At 38.4% G+C, this 27,578-nt stretch overlaps 1 protein-coding gene across 8 annotated transcripts in view; it reads right to left on the bottom strand.

The window, feature by feature from the left end:
- The window catches only part of LOC119728778, a 160,985-nt gene extending 133,864 nt beyond the window's left edge, over positions 1-27,121 (bottom strand). For 3 of the 8 annotated variants that reach the window (XM_038201159.1, XM_038201167.1, XM_038201163.1), the window contains exons 1-5: positions 25,098-25,398; positions 19,574-19,735; positions 13,625-13,718; positions 8,737-8,881; positions 4,647-4,789 (exon numbers count right to left, since the gene is read on the bottom strand). In XM_038201159.1, coding sequence (XP_038057087.1) covers positions 4,647-4,789; positions 8,737-8,881; positions 13,625-13,718; positions 19,574-19,639 — 448 coding nt within the window. In that variant the 5' untranslated portion in view covers positions 19,640-19,735; positions 25,098-25,398. Of the gene's footprint in view, positions 1-4,646; positions 4,790-8,736; positions 8,882-13,624; positions 13,719-19,573; positions 19,736-20,400; positions 20,545-25,097; positions 25,399-27,045 lie in introns of those variants that run through there. The other 5 variants (XM_038201165.1, XM_038201164.1, XM_038201168.1 and 2 more) reach the window with 3 other exon arrangements.
- Between the last annotated feature and the right edge of the window lie 457 nt (positions 27,122-27,578).

Genomic DNA, 27,578 nt, shown 5'->3' with positions numbered 1-27,578 from the left:
GATAAAAAAAAGTTAAAACTAGAGGTTCGCGTTTGTTGTTACAAACGCAGAGTGGTCGGGTAGACAACCATTTCATGAGACATTGTCCAGTTAAGTTATGAATATGTTTATGTCAGAAAAAAAGGACCAAGAACTTCAACATTTCCAGTACCAATTATTTTGTACAAAAAGAATGCGTCTTTTAAGGTGTGAAAAATTTCAGTCAACAGTTGGGTACACGTACAAGGTATTTCCGGTTTGATGGCGTCATCAGTCAAACAGGGAAGGGAGGACATTTGTTTATCATTAAGTAAAAATAACGCATGAAAATATGGAAATTAAGTGTATGTAATAATAACAGCTAACTTCCAGTTTGATGATGTCACAGTATTTGGAAGCAAAAGGTCAATATTAAGTGTAACAGATGTCATTTTGGGGGGCAAAAAACAAAGTCATGAGACAGGGATCAAATGATGGATTTAAATTAAAAATAAAATGGTCATTGTTGAATTCTCCCTACAGTAACTTCCGGTCAGATGACGTCATGATTATGAAACCTTGCAAATTCATTTGCGGTTGCTCACGGGATATATAGGGGCAATATATCATGAAAATTAGATTGAGGGTTTTAACATTTTAAAAGATTAACCTGTTTTCTATGTGCCGCTGGAGGGCGCCCTTTCGTGGATGACGTCAAAATAATGTTTTTGTGATTGGCATTCCTCACTTAACACTTCCATAATGTCACTGTCTGTAGTAAAATGCTTCCGTTTTAGAGTTAGATTCAGTTTCTATTGCACTTCCGGTAACACCGGAAGTAAAGGTCAAGCAGTTTTGTGCCCGGGAATAAGAAATGTTGTTCAAGGCACCATCTACAACCTCACGAAAAAACGAACACGATACTCTATTTAGTTCAAGAGATATAGGTCAAAGTATTTTGTCAAATCGTTCAATCAAATCGCTTGTAGTTTGATACCTGATGACGTCATGATGACGTAACAACAGTTATAACATCTTCGTAACATGGTACAAGTTCACACAAGGTTTTATGATCATACCGTAAACCGTTTGGAAGAAATTGTGCTTTGTTTCGATTTCAGGCTAATGTCTTCATTTTGAATTCACCTAATTTTGACCTTCCGGTAGATCCGGAAGTAAAGGTCGAGTGAGTTCACGTACATGACAAAAAACGTTTATCAATTTATGGTCTATCTGTTTACAAGATTGGAGCATAATTGATCATTTTGTTGAAGAGTAATAGATGAAAGAAGATTGTCATTTTTTCAACGAAAACCGCTTGTAATTTGACACCCGATGACGTCATTATGACGTCAGTGTAATATGCACCACTCCGAGTGAGGGTCAATATATGTTTAAAGTTACAAGTTCATATCATATACCGTTTAGGAGAAAACCTGCGGAAATGTGCCGTGCAGAAAAAAAAAGAAAGAATGAAAGAAAGAAAGAAAGATTAATCGCAACAAATCCAAAGAGTGGTCGGGTTGTGCCCGACCACTCAAAAACATTTAAAATTGGATATAAATGGGTGTGCTGGGGACGATAATATAGCCAAAACTTCAAAATTACCCACAATGGTTACAGATAGTCAGCATTTTCAACCTGGCCTATTTTTAAAAACAATAAGTGGAAAGTTAAATGGTCCGTGTGGTGAATTTCATACCAAAACATAATGAGGGCAAATACCCATGTAATCTATGTAATGTCTGGGAAAAAACGAGACACCCTTTGTGATTTAAATGGTTTTAAAATACCCTTTATATTTACATGTGAGACCTGCTCCCTAAAAAAACCTGGACAAAGTTGCCAATGTTGTTATGGACAAAGTAAAAGGGCAGGTGAAGTCACTTTGGAGTGGAAGTGACCATTTTGAGGTTTTAGATTTTCTGAATCAGTAACTATAAATCTACAACCCCCCAAAATATTAGTATAATCTGTAGCACAGAAGTGTGGGGGTTATTTTTGGTCGATTGAGTGGGGAAAAAATATGTATCAATACACACGTTTATCCCATAATTGGGTTGTCAGGTTTTATCACTTAACCTAACCACCCCAACTCCATCAAAATCCATCCCCCCATTTTCGGTGGACTTGGTCCAGGAGGCCTGGTGTGATCTCAGTTGTAAAGATGAGGCCTTTTCCGGTCAAATGAGGCATTGCTGATGCTATAATGCGGTGAATGCCTGCACTTGACAATTTGTAAAGGATTTTCTGTACACATAGGAATACGAAAGTTTATATCATGATGGTCAATGAGCAATAATAATACCGGAGTCTAAATATAGAGATGAAGTTTCTCTTTTGCTAATATGGAATCGTTCATCTTTCAAATGAGGCCGTGTCGATGCTGTTATGCCTGCTGTAGGCAAGCACTTGACAGTTTGTAAAGGATTTTCTGTACAAATACAAATCCAAATGTTTATGAAGGTCAATGAGCAAGTGAGCTCACTGGCGGTCAGATTAAATCAACAACGAAACTCCCCTAAATCACAGAACTGGCCAAGCAGAATACAAAGCATAGGGGAACCTTTTTGATGCAGTTCTAAGCAGCTTAAATATACAACATTTACAAACATCAAAAAACAAAACTTCCAAATGATTATGAATATGAAATACCTTACTGGACGTTTAGTGAATGACAGTCAATAGCACCCTGTAAAATCATGGCACCTGGTATGCTGTCATTGTCAAGAAAAGTGGTACTTTTGTAACAATTTCCAATGATGGTTGGCTGACCAGTGTGGAAAAAAACCCAGATTTTTTTTCAAATACTGCCCCCAATTTACCATATTTAGTTGGTCCACACCTAGTTTGCAATCGATTACAATGGGTACAAGCCAGCTAGACTGGTTCCCTAACCTTACAATTCCCGACGTTTATAAATTGCTCTGTTTCATCTTAAGTGGGGTCAGGGACCCAGACTACATGAACATGATTGTTTTGAGCTTCTCTTGGTTTTTCCAGCATCTACGAACACAAAACAGGTCTGTGTAACAATATCTGCTACATGTACATGTATAGAACACTACGCGAATTTTGCAGCGAACGTGTCATGACGTCACATTCGCTTTGCATTCGCATTCGCATTCGCATTCGCATGAACCGGGCTTAAGATGACATAGCCCAACTGTTTTGCTCATTAACATGGAGTTTTTCATCTTTCGGGGGATAAACCAGAACGGGCCACTAAAAACCCTGCACATGAAGTTTGCTCAGAGACATGGGTGCACTTCATGGATCTGGAGAACAATAAATTTTTATAAGTTGGCTCTATAAAACTTTGTAAAATCCGATCAAACAGTTCAGGAATAGGGCTGTACAAAAAAAAGATATTTGAACACTATTTGTCTCTATAATGTGCTCCAGATGACACTGTACATTATGAGAGAAACAAAAATTGTTCGTATTCAAAAGATTGATTTTAAAAACTATTTCCTTTAACTCTGTAAATCTTAAAAGGAAAGAAGATTTTGCTACTTTTTTGCTAAGAACGCCTCCCTTTTAACTTTTACTAAAATTACAAAACTCTAAATAAATTTCTACAAATATTCCTGACGTGTGTCTGGTATGTCAATGCGTGGTTTTTTTCAAGTTTTGATTTACTGAAGATTGATGAATTTCACAAAGATTCTAATTTGCTACAAAAAAATCACAAGTTGACCAAAGTAACCTCTAATATGCCTAAGAACGTGGATTCACGGAAGTAACAGGGTGACGAAGCAAAAACAAGCCTGAGCAGTTGTTAATGATGAAAACAAATATTCTACTTTTTTGTTCACAAGATTGCGAAGGATCATCATGGGTACACAAGATAGAAAAGCTATGGAAAACTTTATCCTGGCTGAGTTCACACAAAATTGGAATTTTTTGTAAAACAGCTCAGTTATAAAAAGTTGTGAAGTTGTAACATTTCCTTCTTTTTCGTTTTCCTCTTTCTTTTCTTGTGAATGAAAGTTTTACAGAAACACCATGTGCAAATAATTTCTCAACTAAGAGAATGGGTCAGAAAAGAACCAGAGTTTATACCTCTGGTTCTTTTCAGAACAATTCTCTTAGTTGAGAAATTATTTGCACATGGTGTTTCTGTAAACCTTTCATTCATATAGTTTCTCCACCATGCAAAGCCTCAAATTCTATAGGCCTACTGTTCTTTTCTTTTTTTTTCTTTAGGAAATGAGGTGGCCACATACACTGTTTGTACATGTATAAAGAGGGAGTATTTTTATGAAAAGATATGGGCATTTTGTTTCATTTATGTATTTTTCTAATCATATCACACATTAATTTCGAAAATTGAATAAATTGGACTTTCAGTGGTTTAACAAGCTCTTTTTTGATTTTTATAAATTTTCCCCGGATCATCTTTGATCATCTATTATGTAAAACATTGTTGTCTGTTGATGATTTTTGTTTTGTTGAAAGTTTCTTTGTAAATTGTTGTCTTGATTATGAACCTGTTTAAATGATAGTTCTATTTGTGTAGAATGCAGTATTCTGACCGCACTTGTCCATAATACATAAACAGCAGTTGAGGTCAATCCATGCAAATGTGTTAAAAAAAGAAGAAGAATTTCGAATTGAGAAACAAATTCAATTTGGTTGGAACATTTCTACAAATTTCTACAAATACATAAGAAATGTAGGCTTACCTGTAAAGTTCTTCAAGGATTCCGAGTTCAAGCCGTTAGTGAGCTCAGCAAGAGGCTTGATGACCTGCGGGAGGTTCTTCAGTGATTCGATTGTTGAGGTGTTGTTGACAATGGGACTCAGACTGTTTGCTATCTGAGCAAGTCTGTACATGGAAAAACAAAGAAAGAAAACTCACTCATAGTCATATGATGGAACCTTGCATTGTTTTAATTCAAATACTAAAAACATTCTAACTTCAGCATAATTCTTGACCAAAAAAGGGCCTATTTCATTTCATTATATTTTTATAATCAGGCATGCAACTGGGAATTTAGAAAAAACAAGGAAACTCTAAACCACACAAAATTTTACACAGTATTTTCAATTTCTCAAAGAAAAATCGCAGTTATGCATGTTGCTTTTATTTTTTAATCGACCCTGGTTAACGGTACCTCGCGGTGATCGCCATCTTTGTTTTCATGTTGGGTTTTGTCGTTGTCATCGTCATTTTACCCCCAAATTCCCCTCAACAATTAAAAACCCTGCCCTGTATCTACATGTATGACATACCGGCATGTTCTTAATGTCGCCAACTAGTTTTTTAAGTCAAATAAATTAAAAGTGAAATTTGTTCTCTTACACTAGCATAGCCTAGAACTGGGCCCGTAAATACACGATCGGCTCAACTGCACGGTAGGGCAGTTGACTTCAACCATCCCGAGGCGAGATCGAGAACAAAATCTGTGCGGACAAGAAGTATGCTAGCCCAGGTTGGACTCCGTTGTGTACACGCAACGGAATGCAATGAAGACGTCGTCCAACCTGGGCTAGGCTAGAACTTAGAAGTATGCCTACTCTGACATGTCTGAACATTTGGTAATCCTTACTTTTAGGACACCTCTATTTTGTACGAGTTCTGTTCAAAACTGACTTTTGCAGATGACTGTCCAGTACCAAAGTGACTTTTGCAGGCTAAAGAAGTCTTTTTTCTTCAGACAAACTCATGTTAGTTATAATTTTGAAAGCACTTTCAAAGAAAAAGTGACTTTCCTACCTTTTTTTTTCAGTTCGCCATCTTGCTTTTTAAATCTATTTTCTGTTTGTCATCGTCCCCTCATAAATCAAAACCCTGCCCTCTTTCTACAAAATCAAACCTGCTGATATTCAAGAAGGTGTCATTGCCAAATGTTCAAATGTGCCAAGAAATATCAGAATGTCACTTTTGAGCGTCATTTAGTCAGTTGTTTTGGTGAGTCTTTTAACCTTATATAGGAAAGGGGTCCTAAAAGTAAGGATTACCGGGCAGTTGACGTCAACCGTCCCAAGGCGAGATCGAGAACAAAATCTGTGCGGACAAGAAGTATGCTACTGCTAGCCCAGGTTGGACTCCGTTGTTACACGCAACGGAATGCAATGAAGACGTCGTCCAACCTGGGCTAGAAGTATGCCTACTATGAATATAATATACAACCAACAATTAACAGTTTTTGCATTTTGAAATCCCGACCAAGTCATATCTAACACCGTTTAACTCCTTGAAATGCCTTGTGGTCCATTTAAAAACCCTGTAAAACTTTACATCAAACGTCGGGAACCAATCTTCTGACAATGTTTATGCATAGCGCATGCAAGACGTGCAGCGTGCTGAGCTAGCTAGTTGAGGAAATTAATTTGCAGCGCCCTCTGTTGAAATTCAGGCGCTTGTAAAAAAAATTCTTAAAGGTAGAGTCCATCATTTGCAGCCATCCGAAAAGTAACTGGCGTAATTATTGTTGAAAAACTAACTTGGTTGAAAGATAGTAAGGGGACTAAACTCCCTGTGAAATTATTCTTTCTGGGAAGCTGTCATTTTAAAGTAATCAACGAAAGAAGGCATTTCCAACGGTGATTCTTAAGAAGCACCGTAGGAAAATTTAAATTAGTAGTTCGTTTTGTTATTCAGCGAAGCGCGCACAAGTATTCGAACGACGCACACGCGCGCGCGGTTGTTATAATTCGTCGGATCAGTGCGCGACGTCGCGTATAGTTGCAATTCAAAACAATTCAAAACATGATTCAGCAACTTTTGATTTGAAATTGAGATCTTAGAATGCTGTTTTTCTCGGAATGTACAGCTGAAGCTTAGCTGAAACTTCATCAGGTTAGTTGCTCAGTATCCTTCATTAGATTTTGAACTCTTTTGTTGCTTCAAACGAACAAAATGCACAAATTACAAATGATGGACTATACCTTTAAAGGAAACGCAAAGGCAAGGTGATAGTAGATACACTGTCTCCAGATTTATATTATTCAACTTTTTCCAAACAATAGAACACATTCCTACAACTATTTGAGAAACAAACAACGCTTATCCCTTCCCACAAGGGGGGGGGGGGGCGGGGGTGTCAGTTACAAGCAGATGTGCCCCCCCCCCCCCCCCCCCCCCGTTTTCAGTGGCACTAAATTCTGACAGTTACCCGCCGCTATCATGAGTCCTAATATTTGGGACTCAATACTGTGAGAGTCCCAAAACTTAAGATACTGAAAACATGCAATACAAGAAAATAGAGTGACATCTGAAACAACCATGCAGTCCAACAAATCTTCAGTACTGCATCAATCAACTGTCAGCTGACTGTGCCGGGATCATCGGGTACTAGGTCACTATTTCTACACATTTCTCAATAGTCAGGCACCAGACTAATGACAACGATTGAAGAAGTAAGTCTTGTCAAACAACTGGACCATGGATGGACATGCCAAGTCTAGTCTTTAGCCTCGTATTTTGAAATCCTTTCACTTCCCTCTCATGTGCAAGCCACTGCCAAATATTGAAGAAAAGTCTCCTTAAAAAAAATGAATTGAGTCTTCAAAGTTCAAACTTGGTTGGTGAAATACTGAGGACCTTTTCTTTGCCAATTAGTTTCCATGGAGAAATTTGCTGGCTAAAGAGTGAGTAAAGTTGGCCTGATCTCCTTTTGCATCGTTTTGAGCACTCAAGGTCCCAGTCTGCCACTGCTATAGACAATCACAAAAAAGCCGAAAAAAAGCCATTTTTTTATACCACTTGCACCATCCATTATAACGACTATACGAGCCAGTCATATTAAAACACGCACACATAGTACATACACATTTCATTTCCTGTAGCCAACATGCCCATACAGGCTACAGCACTTTAACAAATCGGTGAAAAAACATAATAGTCTCAGTAGTAAGAGTATTCACAAATGTACAGGCAGCACTTTCAATTTCGGCCGACAAAACGTTCCCAGACGGCTACCGCGTACAAGGTCATAATGTCAAAGTTGCTCATTCACGCCGGAAGGTTTCTTCAGTATTTCCTTTCATCCAAAAAATATTATTATAGCGTGGACAATCCTTGAATCGGGCAAATAATTCACAAGGAAAAAAATGCGTCATGCACACCGATATAAGTGCAAATATAACAGCAAAATAATTAAGCCCCTTAACAAAACTTAAATTGAGTACCAGAATGGAGAAAGTCATGAAGACTACAGACGTGGACAGAACTAATACAGGAAAGCAATTTCTTAACTTTTGGAAAAAGAAACTGATAACACTTGCCAATAACTATTGACTGAAAACACCCCACAAAAGTAGACTAATGATAATCAGACAATATACATGGGTGAGCTTGGAAAGTTGAGGTGGCTATCTTTCCGTTTTAGTCTGACTAATGTTATTTTGGCCCACTTACTTATGAATGGAAAAAATCCCCACTTTTAATTACATAAATGATCGCACAATCCTGGTTCGTTGCTTAGGTAATAGTCTCCGAAAGAGTTGACTTCAACAACTCTACAGCAATCCCCTATAACAATAAGTCAGCTTCGTTAGTTTTAAATTCTATATTGTTTCATGGAGTTGTGCAGTACCAGGACTCCAGGAGGATTGGACAACTCTCTTTTTGCCTGACACGACATCGACGTTTTGCTCAGGAATATTCATAATTTGTATTGGCTGATACACAAGCGCAAAAGGCCCTGAAAAGTATTGAAACAGGAATACTAAACATTGAGCTAAACTTAGTTCAATTTTCAGGATTGAAGAAAAGTGGATTTTGTTGGCTGTTGTAAATTAGTTTTGGAAGTCGATTTTGTTACTTACCTCGCCTGAGAGTGGTAAGCCGGTAGCCCACTGCCGTTGGGGCTGATACTTTCAGGGTCTTTGCACGTTGTACCGAGATCGCACATGAATGACTGCATGAACGGCACAAGACCTTGGCTGGGCATGGCTTTGGCATCATAGGCACCTAACGACGAGGATAAAAGAATTTAGTTCAAGTTCAAGACAAAACAAGTGCGAGTGCTCAATAAGCTCTGGCCGTCTTGCATGAAAGTCTTGCATGAAATCTAACAAAATGATCCCTGCCAGAGCTTAAAAATGCGACGCCCAAAAATGCAACGCCGATGGCACATAATGGAACATCATACTTTAGATTTATACCTAGATCTATAGCGATTTGTGATAAATACCAAGTGGCTGTAACATTACTGTACATATTTAGCCTCCATTTACAAACTTTTCATAAACATCTTTCCGAATTGTTACAAACAATTTTTACGGAAACTTGGGGGGGGGGGGGGGCTTATTTAGATCAATTTTTTCCGGGAACCGACCGACCGACCGACCGTAAACCATTATTTTGCTCTTTCTGCATTTTTTGATTTGAAGCAACAACTTTGCTAAAGAAATCTTCAGAAGGATACCCCGTGTTAAGAAAACTTATGCACAATTTGATTTCTTGAGGACCTGGTTTTTAGTTTTTGAACACTATCGTCAGTTTTCGGGAAAAGTCGCATGTTTCTGCTTTATTTCATAACCTCGAATTTAAGGAATTAAGGAACTAAATCGAAGGCAGGAACAAATTGGGAATAAGACTAAACGCAGATCGTAGAACAGGAGAGGGTCTTGGTGTGGAAAAACAAATCGAAAAGAGGAGAGTGATTGCCGTTGACACATTAGTTGTTTGCAGTTTGCTATTGTATAAAGAATTCACGAAATAGTACCCAAAAAATTGACTCATTACTTCCACCACATATGAGCTGTTTTTTTTCTGTAAATGATATGACGTCAACGACGAGGAAATGTCTCCTGCGCATGTATACGTGCATAACACAGTCAACGAACTGACGTCAATTCAAATCAATTCAATCATGAAGTAGGTCAGGTTTGACAAAGCACAATGAAACAAAAATACAAGCTTTGAAAATAATGGAAATCGGCATAAAGTTCAGGGACGCTTTGCAGAGAACTATTTTGTAAATAGGTGTTTAAAAAAAAATGCAACCTCAGTATGAGTACTGTGTGTGTATTTTAAAGTGTCGTTATAACGTATACGTACAATATCATTTGCTTTCTGTGAAAGGGGAGTTTTGTTCGTTTGTGGGGTTGTTTGGTTGTTTTTTTAAGCAACAGAATTGATCAAAATCGTTAGAAGGATGCATAACAACTAACTATCTCACTGACTACTGTTCAGTTTTTGAGAAACTGGAGAAAAAAATGGTTCTCGTAACTAAACACCACCATCATTTTTCTTCCGACGGCCATTTCAGGCGAATTAATTTCACAGGGTAAGTGGTTCCAGCCAGTTCTTTCGTCATTTGGAGCAAGGTCAATTATTAAAAGCACTCATGAAATCGCAAAGCCCGTTTTTTTTTTCAAGGGTAATTGCCAATTTCCCTCTGTGACATGTAATTTTAGAATTACACTCCTTTGTTTGCCTAGTATGTAAAATGCTATAGGGAGTTAAGAGGTTGACAAATAAGTACTGAACAATGTCATCGCGTCCTTCTGTGGACACCATTTTCGGAATAAAACACGTTAAATTATTGCACATGAAAAAATAGTACTTTACAATTGCCGACTTTCTCCACATTTCTCTCCCCTTGAAATTTTTGATTTTCACCGCAAAATAGCTTTTGTTCTTTTTAAATTGCCATTTTTATACGGGAAATATAAAAGTTATTCAGTTTTTAATGAGAATTCGAACAAAAACTTGGCCGAAGTTTATTTATATGCAATAATCACTTGACAAGATTAATTCAGATTTATTTGTGACCCTTTAATAATTGAGGCCTATTTTTTGTGTCTTATGTTCGTCCTTGGGGTATACAGGGTGAGTAAAAAAACCCAGAAACCCAAATATCGAGACCATTGTTTCAGTGAAGTTCTAAATGTAGCACTTTCAAAATCTAGGATATGAAAACTCAATTCATAAGCTTTCTTTTAGTACAAGAATAATTCAAATCACTCATGTATTTCTCAAGCTACGGACTTTTAAACACAACCACCGTTTTAAAGTTCGGTCCACGGATCACAAAACGATAAGTGTTCTTTCAGCAAAACGGAAACAAATCACTTAATAGGGATGTGCGTAAATTGTTTTCGTTTTGCTGAAAGAACGCACACCTTTTGTGTGATCCGTGGACAGAACTTTAAAACGGTGGTTGTGTTTAAAATTCCATAACTTGAAAAGTACATGAGTGATTCGAATGATTCTTGTACCAAAAGAAAGCTGATGAATTGGGCTTTTATGTCCTATATTTTGAAAGTGCCACATGCAGAACTTCACTAAAACAATAGTCCTAACATTTGGGTTTCGTGTTTTTTTTTCTCACTCATCCTGGACTTCGTATGCAATTGGCCGGGATAGCCAATCACGAAAACTCTTTCGACGTATTTCCAGTGAGGTACCTTGGTAGGAGATGTGGAACAACATTACATCAGATTTAGTGGTGGGAGGGGAAACCCCAGAATGATATTATGTCCACAGGGTTGAAGACATTCAAAATAGTAGGGTGTTTTTTTTTCTAAATTGTCAATACGAATTCAAACTTCGTTATAGTAGAGAAATCGAATTATGTTGGGCCCTACGTGTGAAATTGATCATGTCCCTGTTACCTTGTTACTTTGTAATGTACATTTGAGAATGACTTCAAATTATGTTTTATCTGTTGGGTATATCGTTATTTCGTAAATTCTTGGAGCACGAGTGCATTAAGCAGTCAGAATGAACAAATATTAGATGTCAGATATAATGGACATAGGGGGAAAAATTGGACCCCAAAATGTATAGAATTACCCGTCTGTATTCAATAGCAGTTCTGTATTGTGATATTGGTTGAATCTCTCTGGGCCATTGTAGTCACTTTGCGTCAACGGTGCGTTAACCTATAGCACGTGCAGCTGAGCATTCGATGACGTCAATGGTCAATTGAAGCATGATTGAGGAGAAAACCTTTATTCGACAGAAATGGGCCGTGGTACATAATCATTGTGGCCAACAGACCGTGCGCATTCAGTAAAATAAAACCCTGAAATGCAATCTTAAAAAGAAACGGGGGGGGGGTGTGGGGGGGACCGAGGCTCGACGCATAGTCACGAGAACCTGGATGAAAGCGAAATCAAGGGCGGTGTTAAACCAACCGGACGCATGCGCATATACTGTCTAACGTTATTCAAAACGGTAGGATTCTCCGAAAATTGAAAGACACCAAGTATTCATTAAACTACCCGGATATTTGGGCGTGTTTGGTAAAATCAGTGACTAATCTTAGCGTTAGTTTGTCCGTGTTGAACAGTTGGATGACTAAACATGTAAAGAAATGTTCGGTAGCCAGCAAAATCGCAAAATCCACAACTCAGGGTGAGTATAAAAAAAACCGAAACCCAAATGGCAGGACAAATTTTTGAATGCAGTTTTGCCTGTAGCTCTTTTTTGACTCACCCTGTACTGTTTAAACAGCCGGCGTACTTACACCACAAAAGATAGTCTTTGAAACAAGAAATGACTCAGTTTTCATTTTCTAAATAGCTCGGATGCATTGCATTCTTGACGTTGCCGAAAAGTCCATATTCTCCGAATTAATTGAAATAGGCCGGACACACCCGACGAGCTCACTTTACATAAATAAATCATATACAAAGTTAAGAACGTTCTGACAATTCCAAACTCAGGTATTCTGAAACAATGCGGTTATTCACTCATAAATTTGTTTCTAATTCTAATAAAATGTTTTCCCAAAACTAAAAAAAGTTGAACAACCTTTCGCTTTTTCAAGTTAAAAATCTTATAATTTGCAACGAAGACAATCGATCATATGTTATACACAACATGCTTCACTTCTACTCATTTTCATGTATTTTAAAATGCAACAGAAACTACATAGCCGTGTTCTTTACCCTTTACACAACGAAACTTTAGAGGCAAAGTACGTTTAACAGGTTAACACAATTAGAAACAGAATATAGCAGAAAACTTCAACAGTAATTGTAGTACAGTTCATATTGCATGTTCCCGTATCATGACGAAATGCCACCGTTTATTAATGAATTGCAATTTACATGGGTTTTTTTTCAGTTCAAGGAGCAACAATACTCAAAATTGTTAACGTTCCAGCTCAGTATAGCTTCTGTTTCGAGAAAACTGAAAGTCCGCGCATACGTTCTTCGTCAGAAACCCTGACGACTTCGATGAAAATATAAGAGGATTTTGGATTCCGCCCCGACTTTGTTCACGCACGCCAAAGTGGACCCAGAAAAAAAGAAAATATTTACGACTCACAGCGAAATATCAAAACTTCTGACAACTTTTGGTGCTGAAATAGCTGTAACATTGAGGTTTGTGCCTGAAATGACATCACACTTTTGCTCATGAATATGGGAATTCGCATTAGCATAAAAAACCCAAAGGCACCAAAATACCTTTGAAAATGGCAAAACGATATTTGAAAATAGGAATTAATGGGACACAAAGGTGCATTTTCAAGGATTGCATTGTAATAAATCACATTGCATGGCCCTTTAAGTATATTTCACGGCGTATATATCGACGTGCTAACTTTTCCGCACAAAAGATCTGTTGCGCAAAATAGTTGCTCTGAAGTTATGGTTTCTTTCCAGTTCTTACTGCTTGCAGTCTAATAATGAAATGGCCAGCCCCCTAGGACTGGTTTGATACTACCGTCTGAAAATATCAAACGAAACAACTTACAATTTGGCTTGCTTTCCGGCTGAAATCGCGTACGAACCAGTGCGATGACGATGAACAGAAGCGCTGGCCATAACAGCTGAGTCAAAGTCAATGCCTGGGAAATAGATAACAAATAATGTTACGAGTCAATAAGAATAGTTTTCATTATGATTATGCACTTAGACCGATTGAAAGAAAAGGTATTTCCAACAAACCCGCCTGCTTTGATTTTTAGAACTGTTGGACAAATAAATGACTTCCTCGAATATAGAGAACATTACATTTAAAAGAGAACAAATCTGAACCGGGAAAGTTTTGGTTGAAATACAAGAAAAAAATCAGCAGTCATGCACAACTCAGGAAATGAACCTTGTACTCTGATGTCTCAACAAGGATTTTATCTATAACTTTGGGTCTTTATTTATTTAATGTGAAGATTTTTTTCCTAAATGAAACAGGGAAAAATGAATATAATTGTTTGTTACGCCTAGTTATAGAGTTCTTTTGTTTTCGTTGGAGAGCAGTCACTTCCTCGTGGGAAGGTCAATACAAAAAAAATCTGCACATACACGGTAGTTCAAAATTAAGGAAATCCACTTGAGACAGCAATTTTCACCGATTTTTAAAAGTTGGTTTAACCTTTTGATTAGTAGTTATTACAGTACTGGCTTTTAAGCATAAGTGACGAAAAAATCGTTGCAAATGCATATTTTGTCTCTGATCTACGGTAGTTTGAACATTTCATGTGCGAAACCTGTTTGTCCACGGAGGTATACATTCCATCCCCTTGACTGAGCTGAGCTACCAGAGCTTGATTTGAAGCCAAAACATTAACACACTTCAAACAAGGATTGTTAGTTCTACTTCTTTTTTGAAAGGGTAACAACCATGACACTTGATTGTTATGTAATTTTAGGCAACAATGAACTCAAGCCTACAGCTCCTTGGGTAGATCAAGGGCGTCAATCGCTTTTCAAAGTTTTTTTTTTGGGGGGGGAGACATACCTTGATCAGAACTAATAATGTGAGCGCTAAGCGCGAAGACCTAACGGCGTGGGGTTCGGGGCCCGCTTATAAAAAAAGAGGGCCCCGACACCCCGTGGTGCGATCTGAGGCAATTTCGCCAATTTAACCAGTGGGGGGACAAACGACATGACAACCCTCCACCATATAAAGTGTGGGGGACGACTTGTCCCCCCGTCCTCCGCCGATTGACGCCCATGGGGTAGATAATCTTACCACTGACATGAATAATCAGACAGCCTCAATAAAAATGTCCTAGTCCAAACATTTTGTTGGCAAAGGTTTCTAACTTTTGTGCACTAAACGTTCAATTTGTAAAACGTGGAAATGAGACTGATTTCGGGGACTGCTATTCAAATTAGCAAACTATCACTATTCTTGCGTTTTTACTAAGCATTTTTCACCACACATGTATATGATTAAAGGGTTATACTGTAATACCAAGTGAAGAAACAATTGAAATATGTTAACTAAGTAGGTGAAAAACTGCTGTCAAAAGTGGATTTCTTTTCTTTTTAACCGCCACGTATTGAGCTTGTTTTGCACGTCATGTAATGACAAAGGTTCTTTTCGAAACTTGTTTGAAACTACAGCGTGTGTCAATAAAAACGCAGGATTAGAAACAAAAATATTAAGAATATACACCACCCCTATTCATCATAATCTTAACCCTCTTTTCAAAGTACCTTTCCTTCTCTTCACTATGCTTTTTATTCCCATCTCATTTGGACAATCCTGTCCAGAGATAGAGTACATTGAAGAAGGGTTATAAATTCCAAGCTGGTCTGATTTGTGAAATCACACATACCTAATGAAAGGTTTGAATTCAGTACAGGTGAAAGTATTTGTGGATCACGAAGAAGGACATGTGTGGCAGGATTAGGCTTACATAATCCTTTAGTCCACAATCAATGTTATTAGTCAATAATTCATGATGCTTCGAAACAATGATAGTCCAGTTATTAAATTTAAGTGATGCTTATCATCAGTTGTTTCAAAGAACGTTTTGTTCTGGTTTAATTGTCTTCAATGCATACCTGCATTGTACATAACTGGTCGTTGTGTTAAGGTCATTGAATCAGACCAACCCGCTTCAGAAGGGCTTCACAAAACTTGTCATAACTTTTGAACCAAAAGTCCAAATTCCACCAAACAAAAATCTTTTCAAAGATTAAATTATGGACAATCACATCCTTATCAAATTAGGCACACCAGTAGCATAATTTTCTCAGAAAAAAAATCGCTTTGAATCCTGCGTTTTTATTGACACACGCTGTATATATTAGGCCTATGGGCAATATTGTGTATTAAATCTTGCAACGAAACTGACGCCTTTGTACTCCTGTGTCGTTTGCAGAAATCATTAATAACCCTAACTGCCCCGAATCCTTCAAAATCCTCTTTGCCGAAGTGGAGGACTTTGGAGGATTGAGGTTACATGGCATGTGCGTTACTGATTTCGCAGGATGCACTTTGTCAAGGTCTTTGCCGGACCTTGTGTTGTTTTGCTCAGCCATGCATAAATATAGGCCTGGATTATGCTAGAAATCCTTCGTACTGCTCCAGGATGTCACTGGCCAAGCCTCAACATATTGACAGTCACTGCCGCAGGATTTTGCAGCATTAAGGCAGTGGTCTACCCCTCCACGTGCCATATTCAAGAAATAATGGAGGAATTTGCAGAATTGAGGCTAGGCCATATATGCTATTTTTCTATGATGCCAATTGGAGGATTTTGCAGGATTGAGGCTACATCCTAGCAAATAGTTAACTAAAGAAAAGTGTCGTTTCGGTTTGCGGTAACACCATGTGGTAATAACTACTGCTTAGAAGATATTAGTTCTGAGAAGAACTTGTCCTGCTTATTATCAACTTTGCTAAGTAGTTTTTTGTTCTGTTTAGAACAGTCCTGCTGTAAGTTCTAAAAGAACTTGTCTTTGGTCTTCTAAGCAGTAGTTATTACCACATGGTGTTACCGCAAACCGAAACGATACCGATACCCCACCATGCAAAGCCTCAAATCTTATATAAAGAAAAGTGATTTCCGCGTACCTTAAACATTTTCTGTTCGTGTTAATACAAACCAACTCAGCTTCGTTTAATAAGGAATACCGATATGTTTGAACTTTTTCATATGCGATGAGTCAAATCAAAAGGTATTTAGTCAGTTTTCCTATTTGTGGTTTCTTTGAAAAACAAAAAGGAAAGAAAGAAACAAGAAACGAAACGAAAACAGAATCAGTTACTAAGCTAGAGTCGCTGAACCTGATGGGCTCTTAAACATATTCGGTTTTTTTTCACCAAACGAGTTTCCATTTGTGTGTTTTATTTAAACGGAATGACAACTTTTTCCCCTATTTTTGACGGTTCCATCCTCTCTTTTTGGGGCTGCTTTTGCGCCAATAAGGCACATGCGTCTAAAATTAAGTCGAAATGTGTACAATAAATATTAAGTTAACGTGGGGTACTATTTTTCACTCGATGTCTCATTTTTTATTGCTAAAAACATAACAAAACATTTACAGGGTAAGTCAAAAAAAGCGAAACGCAAATGTCGGGACTATTGTTTTAGTGAAGTTCTGCATGTAGCACTTTAAAAATCTAGGAAAAAAGGCTCATTCATACGCTTTCTTTTAGTAAAAGAATCATTCAAATCACTCATGTACTTTTCAAGTTACGGAATTTTAAACACGAATCACAAAAAAAGGTGTGCGTTCTATCAGCAAAACGAAAACAATTCACACACATCCATGTGATTTGTTTTCGTTTTTGTTTTTGAAAGAACGCCCACCTTCCTGTGATCCGTGGACAGAACTTTTAAACGGTGGTTGTGTTTATAAACTTTTAAACGGTGGTTGTGTTTATAATTCCGTAACTTGAAAAGTACATGAACGATTTAAGTGATTCTTGTACTAAAAGAAAGCTCATGAAGTGGGCTTTCATATTCTAGATTTTGAAAATGCTACATGCCGAACTTCACTAAAACAATGGTCGAGACATTTGGGTTTCGCTTTTTTTGACTCACCCTGTATACACTGTATTTAAAACTCTATTTTTCGTGGTGAAGCTCGAAAATAGCACGGGAGAGAGAACCTAACAAGTGTTTTTCTATTCAGTTGCAGTATAACATGTCTGAAATTTATAGGCTCATAATAAAACCCATCGAGCCACGTTTTGACACTGTAGGAGGTGGGCTTAACACGGTGTCATTCAAGATAAACACAGTGTACATATCCGTGAATGGTGTTTTCTAAATTGTATTTCGGCTGTTGGCATGAAACGCAAATCACAAACAACTGGGTAATAAAAAATACATCGAGATATGGATTTTTTTCTCTTTTAAAATATATTGGATGAAACTGACGTCACTAATATTTAGTGAAGTTACTATTATTTTTTGTAATGATTACACAATTTCCACACAATCCTGAGGATGTACATGTACTTAGATCGGGAATTAAAATCAACAGATTTGAGACAATTTAAAAAAGCGGCCCTCCCAAAACATTGAAAAGACATTATGTTAGGTTTAGATTAGGCTAAAGTAGTTAATGTGTGATCCCCACCCCCTTTTTTTTTAGCTCTCACCAAGATGTACTTAAATTTGTATGGTTTTCTTTGAACTTTTCTTAGATTTAGCTTTTTATTTGTGTTAAGTGCATATCAGTTCATTGTTTTGTCCTTCCTTTTCATTTCTAAGCATTCGATTTTGTAAAATTCATAGGCCTATTATAGGTTTTCCCGGTTATTTTAACACTTGTATCACACGAATTCCCTATATCGATACTTTTATTTCGTCCCCGAACATCGCCAAGCTCAATTCTCAATTTGAATTTCAAAAAGCCACCACTAGATTTCATTTAAGGTTCAGTATAATTCAAATTGTTAGCATTCCGATTCGCCCAAAATCTTTGAAATTCGTCTCGTGAAGCAATCGGCGTTGAATTGACAAAGCAAATTCGTTTTTTGTCATTCGTTTCATGTTGTTGTCATTAGCCTACATTTCGTCCCTGGTTACTTAAATCGTATACGATTAGAAAATGCGCCCTATCTTTAGACTTATTTGAAGAATTATGCGTATTAAACCAATGATAATTCAACATATATTTCCTTATATGTATACATAAAAGTAGTTAGCTGCAAGGTATGAATTTTTATTTCTGTGTTTCACAATTAACATAAGAGTCAGGAATTGACATTTCACAATATGCACTAATGACATGGACATTAAGCATTAAGTTCAAAGACCTTCTTAATGTTGTTCTTTGATAGACATACCTTATTTCTGTTGTTTTATTCATATACATATATCAAAGAGCAACATTACGAAGGTGTTTGATCTTAATGCTTAATTTCAATATGCTAAGCAAAGAGCATATTGTGAAAGTTTAATTTCTGATTTTAATGTTAATTTTCAAAGACAACTCAAAACTTACAGCTATACTTTCATTTACAAGGAAATATTTGTTAAAAATTAAAATTTAATTAATGCGCAAACAAGTCCAAAGATTTGGCACATTTTGAATCGTAACGTTTTATGTCACCAGAGACGAAATGTAACGACAAAAACATTAAAACGAATGACAAAAAAACGAATTTGCTTCTTCAATTCAACACCGATTGCTTCCCGAGACGAATTTCAAAGATTTTGGATGAATCGGAATGCTAACAATTTGAATAATACTGCACCTTAAATGAAATCTAGTGGTGGCTTTTTGAAATTCAAATTGAGAATTGAGCTTGGCGATGTTCGGGGACGAAATTAAAGTATCGATATAGGGAATTCGTGTGATACAAGTGTTAAATTAGCCGGGAAAACCTATACTAGTTTATTTTACTGCTTTAATGCAGGGCCCTAATGAAATCCAGCTTTTTGCTGTTTGGGTTTACCCTGAATAAATAAAGGTATAAATAAATACATAAATAAGTAAATAAAAATGTACTTACCGGTGCTCGTAATCTCAGCTTAAGATTCTTGAGCATAAGCAACCAAAACTGCCCCAGAAGCCCCATGGTGTTTGTCCACTGGTGTGACCACCTGTCTGTCACGCTATGACTTGGCTCCAATTGGTCCTACAGTAATGTGACTTTAAGTAGGAACAGACGAAGCTAAAATGTTGCAAGAAAATAAAATGAAAATTTGACGTCTCACGCTAAATCTTAAATTTATCGTGAATGTAAACAAAATAGTGATTTCAAGCTGATTGAAGCAACGATGCCAAAATTGAATTCCACTAAACCCAACACGAGGCAACTTTGACATTGCCATTTTATTAGTTACAGAGAACTCGAACACTGGAAAACACTTCGCTATCTGTACAGATTTCAAAGACAACCTTCAAAATCTAACAGAATCCATCAAACACAGAATATGCAGCCTGCTGAATCCACCAATGGCAAAGTTTGCAACCTGCCGAATCCGTCATAAACCGACAACAAAATGTGAGAAACCTTAATCGATCAAGAATCCAACAGCGGCGGACCGTGCAGTCTGAAACGATGCAACAGAATTTAACACCTGCAAAGTTTTCAGTTGGATTCCAACAAAAAAGTCTCTTTTTGTCTGGCAAATCCCGACAAAATATTGGCTGATCTTGTTGGATTTCTGCAGGTCTATGGTCAGAACAGCGCGACTACAAAGTTCGCGCCTATCATAGACTGGAAGTGGGTGTAATTGATACCTGCAGTGCTTTTCGCGAACTTTCGTAAAACGAGTGGACGACCGAAATACACACCTCACATCAGTTTGATGCAATTCAAATAAATTCACTCACAGGTATTTTGACTGTGCAACCGGACTGCGTCTATCTCAGGCTAGATACGGACAGTTTCTGCCAAGGCCTCAGGAAAAGAAATGCAAAGCTGGCTGGGGTAAAAGCGCACACGCTAACAGTGAAATCACCATTGTCGGCGGAATGAAAAAAGTTCTGAACAGCCGCAAGGTATTGTTAAAGAAACTCCATGTAGGCCTACGTGCAGATTATACCTAAACGTCTGCCTGTACCGCTACACGCACAATGGTATAGAAATACAAAATGTGCCATCCAAATATATGACGTATAGCAGCTCATTTGAATCACAATATACCTCCCCAAGTTTGGAATCGAACAATAATAATATTATATACCACTGAAGAAGTGCAAGCAGCACTAGCACTGGGCAAATATCACTCCGCAAACATAATAATGTACATGTATTGCGTCAATAATAGCATAAAGTGACTCAGTCCTCCCAGGGAATGGACAGCATGGACGGATATCCGCGCGGAACACAAAGAAGGCTCCGTGACCATGAATACTTTTTTCCATAGTATTTGTTGATCGCGCCCTAAGAGGGATAATACGATGATGATAATTTCACAATCTGGGTGTGTTAGTTTCTATTTCACATGATCTTTTGTTCTCTGGGCCATTTTTTCACAACTGTGTTATAACCGAGGAATATATACCCAGCACGATATATACCCTATACTCCATACCCCCCCCCACCACTTTTTGCCGGGGTGGATGGGCTATTGAATCATTCCCCACTTTTTTGTCATGAGAAAAAGAGAGGCGGATTTTGAGGAATTTCCGAACGTCCCAACAACTAAAATGTATATTCAATAGCACTGAAAAAATGGAGAAACAAAGAACAAAAGCTTTAAAAATGTAAGAGCGAGTGTCATATTGATATTCATCTTTATCCTGAAGACCGCCCCCTAGTACAGTGTAATGTTGTGTCAAGCCCACGATTCTCGATTAACGCAGACAAAAGAACGGATTCCGCGCAAAAGACACATCGCTCGTGCGATTGTCTGCGACATACGATTTTACACTTTCCGTTTTTAAAGGGAAGATACAACATTTGCAAACATCAAAAAAAAGAAAGATCAAATTATCACGAAATTCTTTACTGGACTGTTAGCGAATGACAGTCTAAAGCATCCTGTAAAATCATGGCTCCTGGTGTGCTGACATTTTTAAGTAAAGCGGTATTCGTGTATTTATTTCCAATGCTGGTCGGCCGACCAGCGTTGGAGAAAACTGGCTTTTTTTCAAAGACTGCCGCTAGTTTTTCATATTTAGTTATTCCGCATTTTCTTTGCAATTGATTACACGACTGTGAAGGGGTACAAGCCAGCTAGACTGATTCTCTGACCTAATAATCCCCAACATCTATAAATTGCTCCGTTTCATCTTAAGTGGGGTCAGGGAAGCAGACTTCAAGAACATGATTGGTTTTCTTGGTTTTTCCAGCATCTATGAACCCAAAACGTGAAACAAGTCAGTGTAACAATATATGCTATAACATACTATTCCTCCAAATCCATTTAATTACTGAAAGTTACAGCAAAAGCAAATGTTGTACATTCCCTTTAAAATCCGGTTGTTTTAATCAGGGACTTTAAGAAAGAGGTTTGTTCGTAAAGATTTCAATGCATTATTGTACAGTTGCATTGATTGATATAGGCATTTTGGTTTTCGAAGAAATATTAGAAACGGGCAGTGAAAACAAGTTAATATTTTACCCCACACAACGTTGGAAAATTGAACAGTTCGCGACATCGGAGTCAAAAATTACGACGACATTTTCTGACAAAGAGAGAAAGTGCGGCACGAAAACAAATTATGCGCAGCAGTGAAATCGGAGGGGGGGGACCAAGGTGAATGACCAGTCCCATTTTTAGGTTAAAACATTTAAGCGCGTATTTAATAACCGATTATCTTTCTCGGGAAAGGGAGGGCGATTGGTTGTCGATAATAGTTAAATGATGTTTTGTTTGGGCTTTTCTCCAAATTATTGTCTAGCAAATTCAAAAAGCAGTAGGCGCATGCCCAGTCCTGGAAAGTTACTCTTCAGAAGAGGGTTTTGCCGTAACCTTAGATCATTGAGTAAACCATTGGCGTGTTAGGTGGGTAGGGTTACGCTACAGGGCAGGGTAAGGTTCATCCTTCTCCAAGTCACCAGATCACAAAGGCAGACATCAGCTGGGGCCAATTTCATAGAGCTGCTTAAGCACAAAGTGTGGGTTAGCACACACAAACTTGCTTAGTAATACCAGGATACGTACCGGCCAAAACTACATGCGATTGTTATGCCAAGTAAACAACAGTTAAATACTAGTCACAAGCAATGTACATCGCATGGAGTTTTTGCCGGTAACCTGATTATATTGAGCAAGGTTTTGTTGTGCTTAAGCATGCAGCTCTATGAAATTGGCCCCTGGTGCAGGTGTCTCCTTTCAACTTCGGTTTCATATCGGGGGTTTAACATGGCATCTTTCGATAGGATTACGGCCGTTTGTAAACGTTTACTTCCTCTCATCTTTGGGTCCAAAATAATTATAGATGCACAAACTTCAGCCTCTTTATATGTTCGTAACATGACAGGTCACAGTTATACTGCATCCGCAAAGCAGGTTCTGTATCCTAAATCAGGTTTTGCGTATGTAATTTTACAGGCCATGATTTCCTTAAATTTGTGACTCTCAGTCACGTATATCTGAAAAGAAAAAAAGAGGCAAACAAAATTTGCAAGTGAAAAAGTCCATTACTTCTTCGGTACTGTGGACAAAGAAAGTGCGTCAGAAGGAAAATGTGATACCAAGTCTGTACTTGTTATCATTATTAACCGAAACCAGACTTCTGAAAGGTCCATCATTTAAAAATAGACAAGTTCCAGTTTTAGACTTATGCCTTACTTTTTTCCAACTCCCTTTTTTGCTTTACTCTCAGGTGCAAAAAGTTTACGAAAAGAGAACTCTATATTCGAAAATCTCAATTTGAGATCTCAGAGTTGGCTCGTGGAATACTTATGCATGTTGTGGACAAAGAATAAGGATGAACTTTGCCCAATTCTGTTTCTTTTTCTGTAAACGTGAAGTCTCGGTCTGGCATGGGGTACAGTGGTATGAAAAGAAAGGTCAATGGCAGGGTTTTTTGTTGTTGTGTGAGGAGCGTGGGAACGAATAGGGCCCAGGCGGTGGACGTTCGTACCCGGTACCAGCCCGTCACGGTACGGTAAATCACTGAGTCGTGTGTGTCGTTTAGACTGTGGGCTACAACTTCGCAGTCTGTGCAGAGTCACGTAAGGGCAACAAACTTTCTCCAAAAAAGGTGGCAAAAAAGTGACAGTTCAAAAGTAGTTCTGTTGTGATTCATTGTCGAGCAAGTTCTGCCTCTACTGAATTCAGACATCAAATCTTCCGTATTTGTAGTTGACAACTACAAACGCTTAATAATTGGCACTCGTGACAAATGAATCGCATGGTTAGGGCCTATAAGGGAGAATGATATTTTTGAATGAACATTATTTCAGTCACTCATGTACTCTATGTCGTCTTCCAAAAGTACTACACGCAAATACTAATATACGCCAATACTGATCGACGGAAGTTAAGAGCGGAATCTCCTAATTCAGACATTGGAAAAAGTGGGCTGATTATTTCCAAGAGAATGCTCACAAGAAAATTCGTGATTTAGGTAGAGAAATTAGCAATCCATTTTTTGTTATCATTTAATCTGGGTGTGAAATGTGACACGACCCCCCAAAAATCATCACTTTAGAAATGTGCCGCTAACCATAGAAAGTGACGAAGTCTTGATGCAAACCGATACGGATTTATATATTCGGTAAATATATTGATCTTGCAATTCGTCCACTCAGAAAGAATGCAACCATTCCGTGAATTGCGAATGCCGCCCTTGGAAACTTGGTTTATAATCGAAGTATGGATCACAATCAATAACGATGCACTTCACAATCGACAAATGAGAACGAAGAACTATACATTCTATAGATAGTTGCTGGTTTGCGCAATTTGCAAACTTCAATGATGTAGGCCTAATAGGCCTATGGTTGAAGAACCGCTAGAAATTACATCGTGCACACCATGTGCCGATCAAATAAGTCGTAATTTCATAGTTCCACGTGGCATTTTTGTAAAAATTGTCGTTTATGTTCCAAACCGTATTTTCCTGCATTGAACACCAATGAAACTTGAGATTTCAGTCCCCAATCTTTGCTGTGATCAATATGTGGCAAGTCCACTCGGGTCCACTATATGGGCTATAAAGCTGAAGATTACTAATTATTATGCATATATATAGGTGCATGGCCATCATGCAATGAAATGAAACTGTGGTCAGTGGCGTAACTACCCCCCCCCCACCCCCCGCGGAGGTCGATCCTTCAGTGAGTTACGGCAAGATTGTCGATTTCCGACCACTCTCAATCGTGAATGTTGGATTCTTATTTCACAGTTACGCACTGAGAGTCGTGAGCAGTGGTTGCACATTCCTTGCTGTATAGAGTCTAGGGTCCGCACTTGACCCGGCAAATCATTTTCCTATATAAACTTCCACCACAAACGACGCTTTATACGTCCTTGTACCTCCATTCCTCCATGGTACCTCCATGTACGTGTACGTGTACATGTACATGTACACGTGGACGGAACTATACAGTTGTGGAAATTGCCTGTACTTACCTTGATGTACATGCACGTGTAGTTATTTCAGGGGCGGCACTTGTTGAGCCATGTCGCGCTCTGTCAGTCCCCTGGAAAGCACCGGCACCACGAGTACAGATTCGCGCGGTATGTTGATGTTAATGTAGTCTTCTACATGTATATTCACGACTACCAAGTTACAGTACGGCTAGACAACTGTCAACAAATCCACAACAGCCTTACGTAACTCACCATTCAATGATTGGTTTTCACTTTCACTACGCGCGCTCTGCACACAGGCAGTGACTGTAAGTCATGGTGTGTGGTGAAGTATTCCCGGTTTCATCAATAGAACTAGAAGGGCATTGAATGAGCAGTTAGACTCCACTCGATCGAGTCCACCGACATCGGTGACGTGCAACCGTTCAGGCGCGCGTGTTGCTTGATTTTTCGGAGTTTGAAATCCATGGGTAAAATCGCTTAAGGGGAAAGGATCTTGTGAAATGGAAGGGATGTGAATCTTTTGGGGCCCGTGGAATGGATTTATCTAACAGGACAACTAGGAAACAGATTAAAAACCCATCCAATTTTTTTTTAAATACCGAAGAAAACACTGATAAGTTCTCCTTTGGGACAACACTTATATAGTAGCCCCCCTCCCCCTCCCCCTCAATCTTTGCGCCGCCTCTTGCAGAGACTCTGTAAATCACATACGTGTTGTAAGTATACAGCTCGTGTTCTTCAACGAATTCGATTTGTTTTGTCTCCGAACGAATTTTCAATACAGGATGGTGCAAAAAGAAGGAAACCCACTTTAGACTGGGATTTTAACCTACTTACTTAACTTATTTGAACTGTTTTTTTTTAAATTATAATCTGGTGAAGTATAGCTCCTCGACCATACGTGGTGAAAAAAATCTTCAAAAACATCGCAAGAATATCACAAGTCACTTCAAATCCAGCTCCGGAGCTCTCAGTCAAGCGGACGGAATAAAGCCGTCCTTGGACAAGCAGGTTTGGCACATGACATTTTGTTTAACTACCATATCTCAGAGACACAATATGCGTATGCAATTATTTTTTTCGTCACTTATGTTTAAGATCAATAGTTTAATACCATTAAATTGAATTATGCTCGACAAGTAGGTGAAAATTGCTGTCAAAAATGGGTTTCGTTCTTTTTGCACCACCCAGTCCTTGTATGTATACTTTGGGGTCTGCAACCCGCTCGAAAGAGACGCCATTTTAGTTGTTTTTGCGCAAATATACATTCCCCTGAAATATAAAACTATATGAAAAAAAAAAAACGTCCCTTTTTGGTTAGCATTTTCGTAAAGTCCACTTTTTAAACTTTAAAAAAATTCCATGCTTTTTCTGACAACTGAAAGGCGCTGTTGCTGTGATGTCACATAAGGCACACAATCTTCAGTGCTGGAACCCGATCTGTTGGTTAATTAAAAAATATATTAGGCCATTAGCCTGGGGGTTTGGTCAGTATCAAATCAGGGCATAAATGATTATAATGAGCATGCGCAAGGTATACCGCCCCTAGAGTGGTAACAAGCATTTTGATGGACATTTTGGGAAAAAAGGGTGATAACACCCAAAAAGCTGCCACTGTTGCAAAGCTATCAGATATTTTCCAACTCTGGAGGTGTAAACCTTGCCAAAAGTCGCTATAACGATTATTCCCCTCATTTGATACCGGTGGCCAAAATTTTGGACCGAGGCTGATGGCCTATATGATCCACATGACCTCTTGACGCGGTCCGGTTGCTATGGCTCGATTGCGCATGTGCATCTATAACCCAGACGAAAGTACGGGAAGCATGAGGAAGTAATCGAAAGCACCGAGCGATAATCAATGTACAACATTATGCAAGAAGCGCGTGACAATCACGTGTCGTTTATAGTACACCTTGAATACTCAATGAGAAAAGAACTTGGAACTTGTTTGAGCAAAAATCAGCTATATGATATATCTTACCCGAACGCCGGCCGATCCAGGCGCCAGGTTCTGTTATGCCACACAGTTACTCGGCAAGTGGAAATGTTGAGTCATGCGCTGCACTAGTGCCTCGTAAAGCGTTAAACATCCGTGTCAGTCTAAAGAGGGGCATTGTCTCGCGGACGCCGTGACAACCTTCATTCTCAGCCACATAACTTTGTATTGTTACTCGTTGAAAAAGTGGCGTTGCTTCGGGCCGTGCAAGGGGCAGTGCCACGATGTTGAGTTTTACATTCGCTTTTTTCCGCTATTGCTTATTAAATTTGCAGGTTTTGCAGAAATGCTAGCATCGTCACTTTGGATCTCTGGCTGCATGACACATTCGCGACCACACATATAATACTCGGTCCTCGAAACATAAATACACTCAAGTTAAATGTAAAACCACAGCTCTCCAACACAGCATTCGCTATCAAGGCTGCAAACTCTGGAACGGATTGCCATCTTTCATTTCTGAAGCGAAGTCTTTAACTGTTTTCAAAACATTGTATAGAAACTACTTGCAAGGAAAT

Source organism: Patiria miniata, unplaced genomic scaffold, assembly GCF_015706575.1.
Source record: "Patiria miniata isolate m_02_andy unplaced genomic scaffold, ASM1570657v1 HiC_scaffold_20, whole genome shotgun sequence".
Lineage (NCBI taxonomy): Eukaryota > Metazoa > Echinodermata > Asteroidea > Valvatida > Asterinidae > Patiria > Patiria miniata.
The sequence above is the reverse complement of the archived record's forward strand: the minus strand, read 5'-3'. Positions and strand labels throughout refer to the sequence as shown.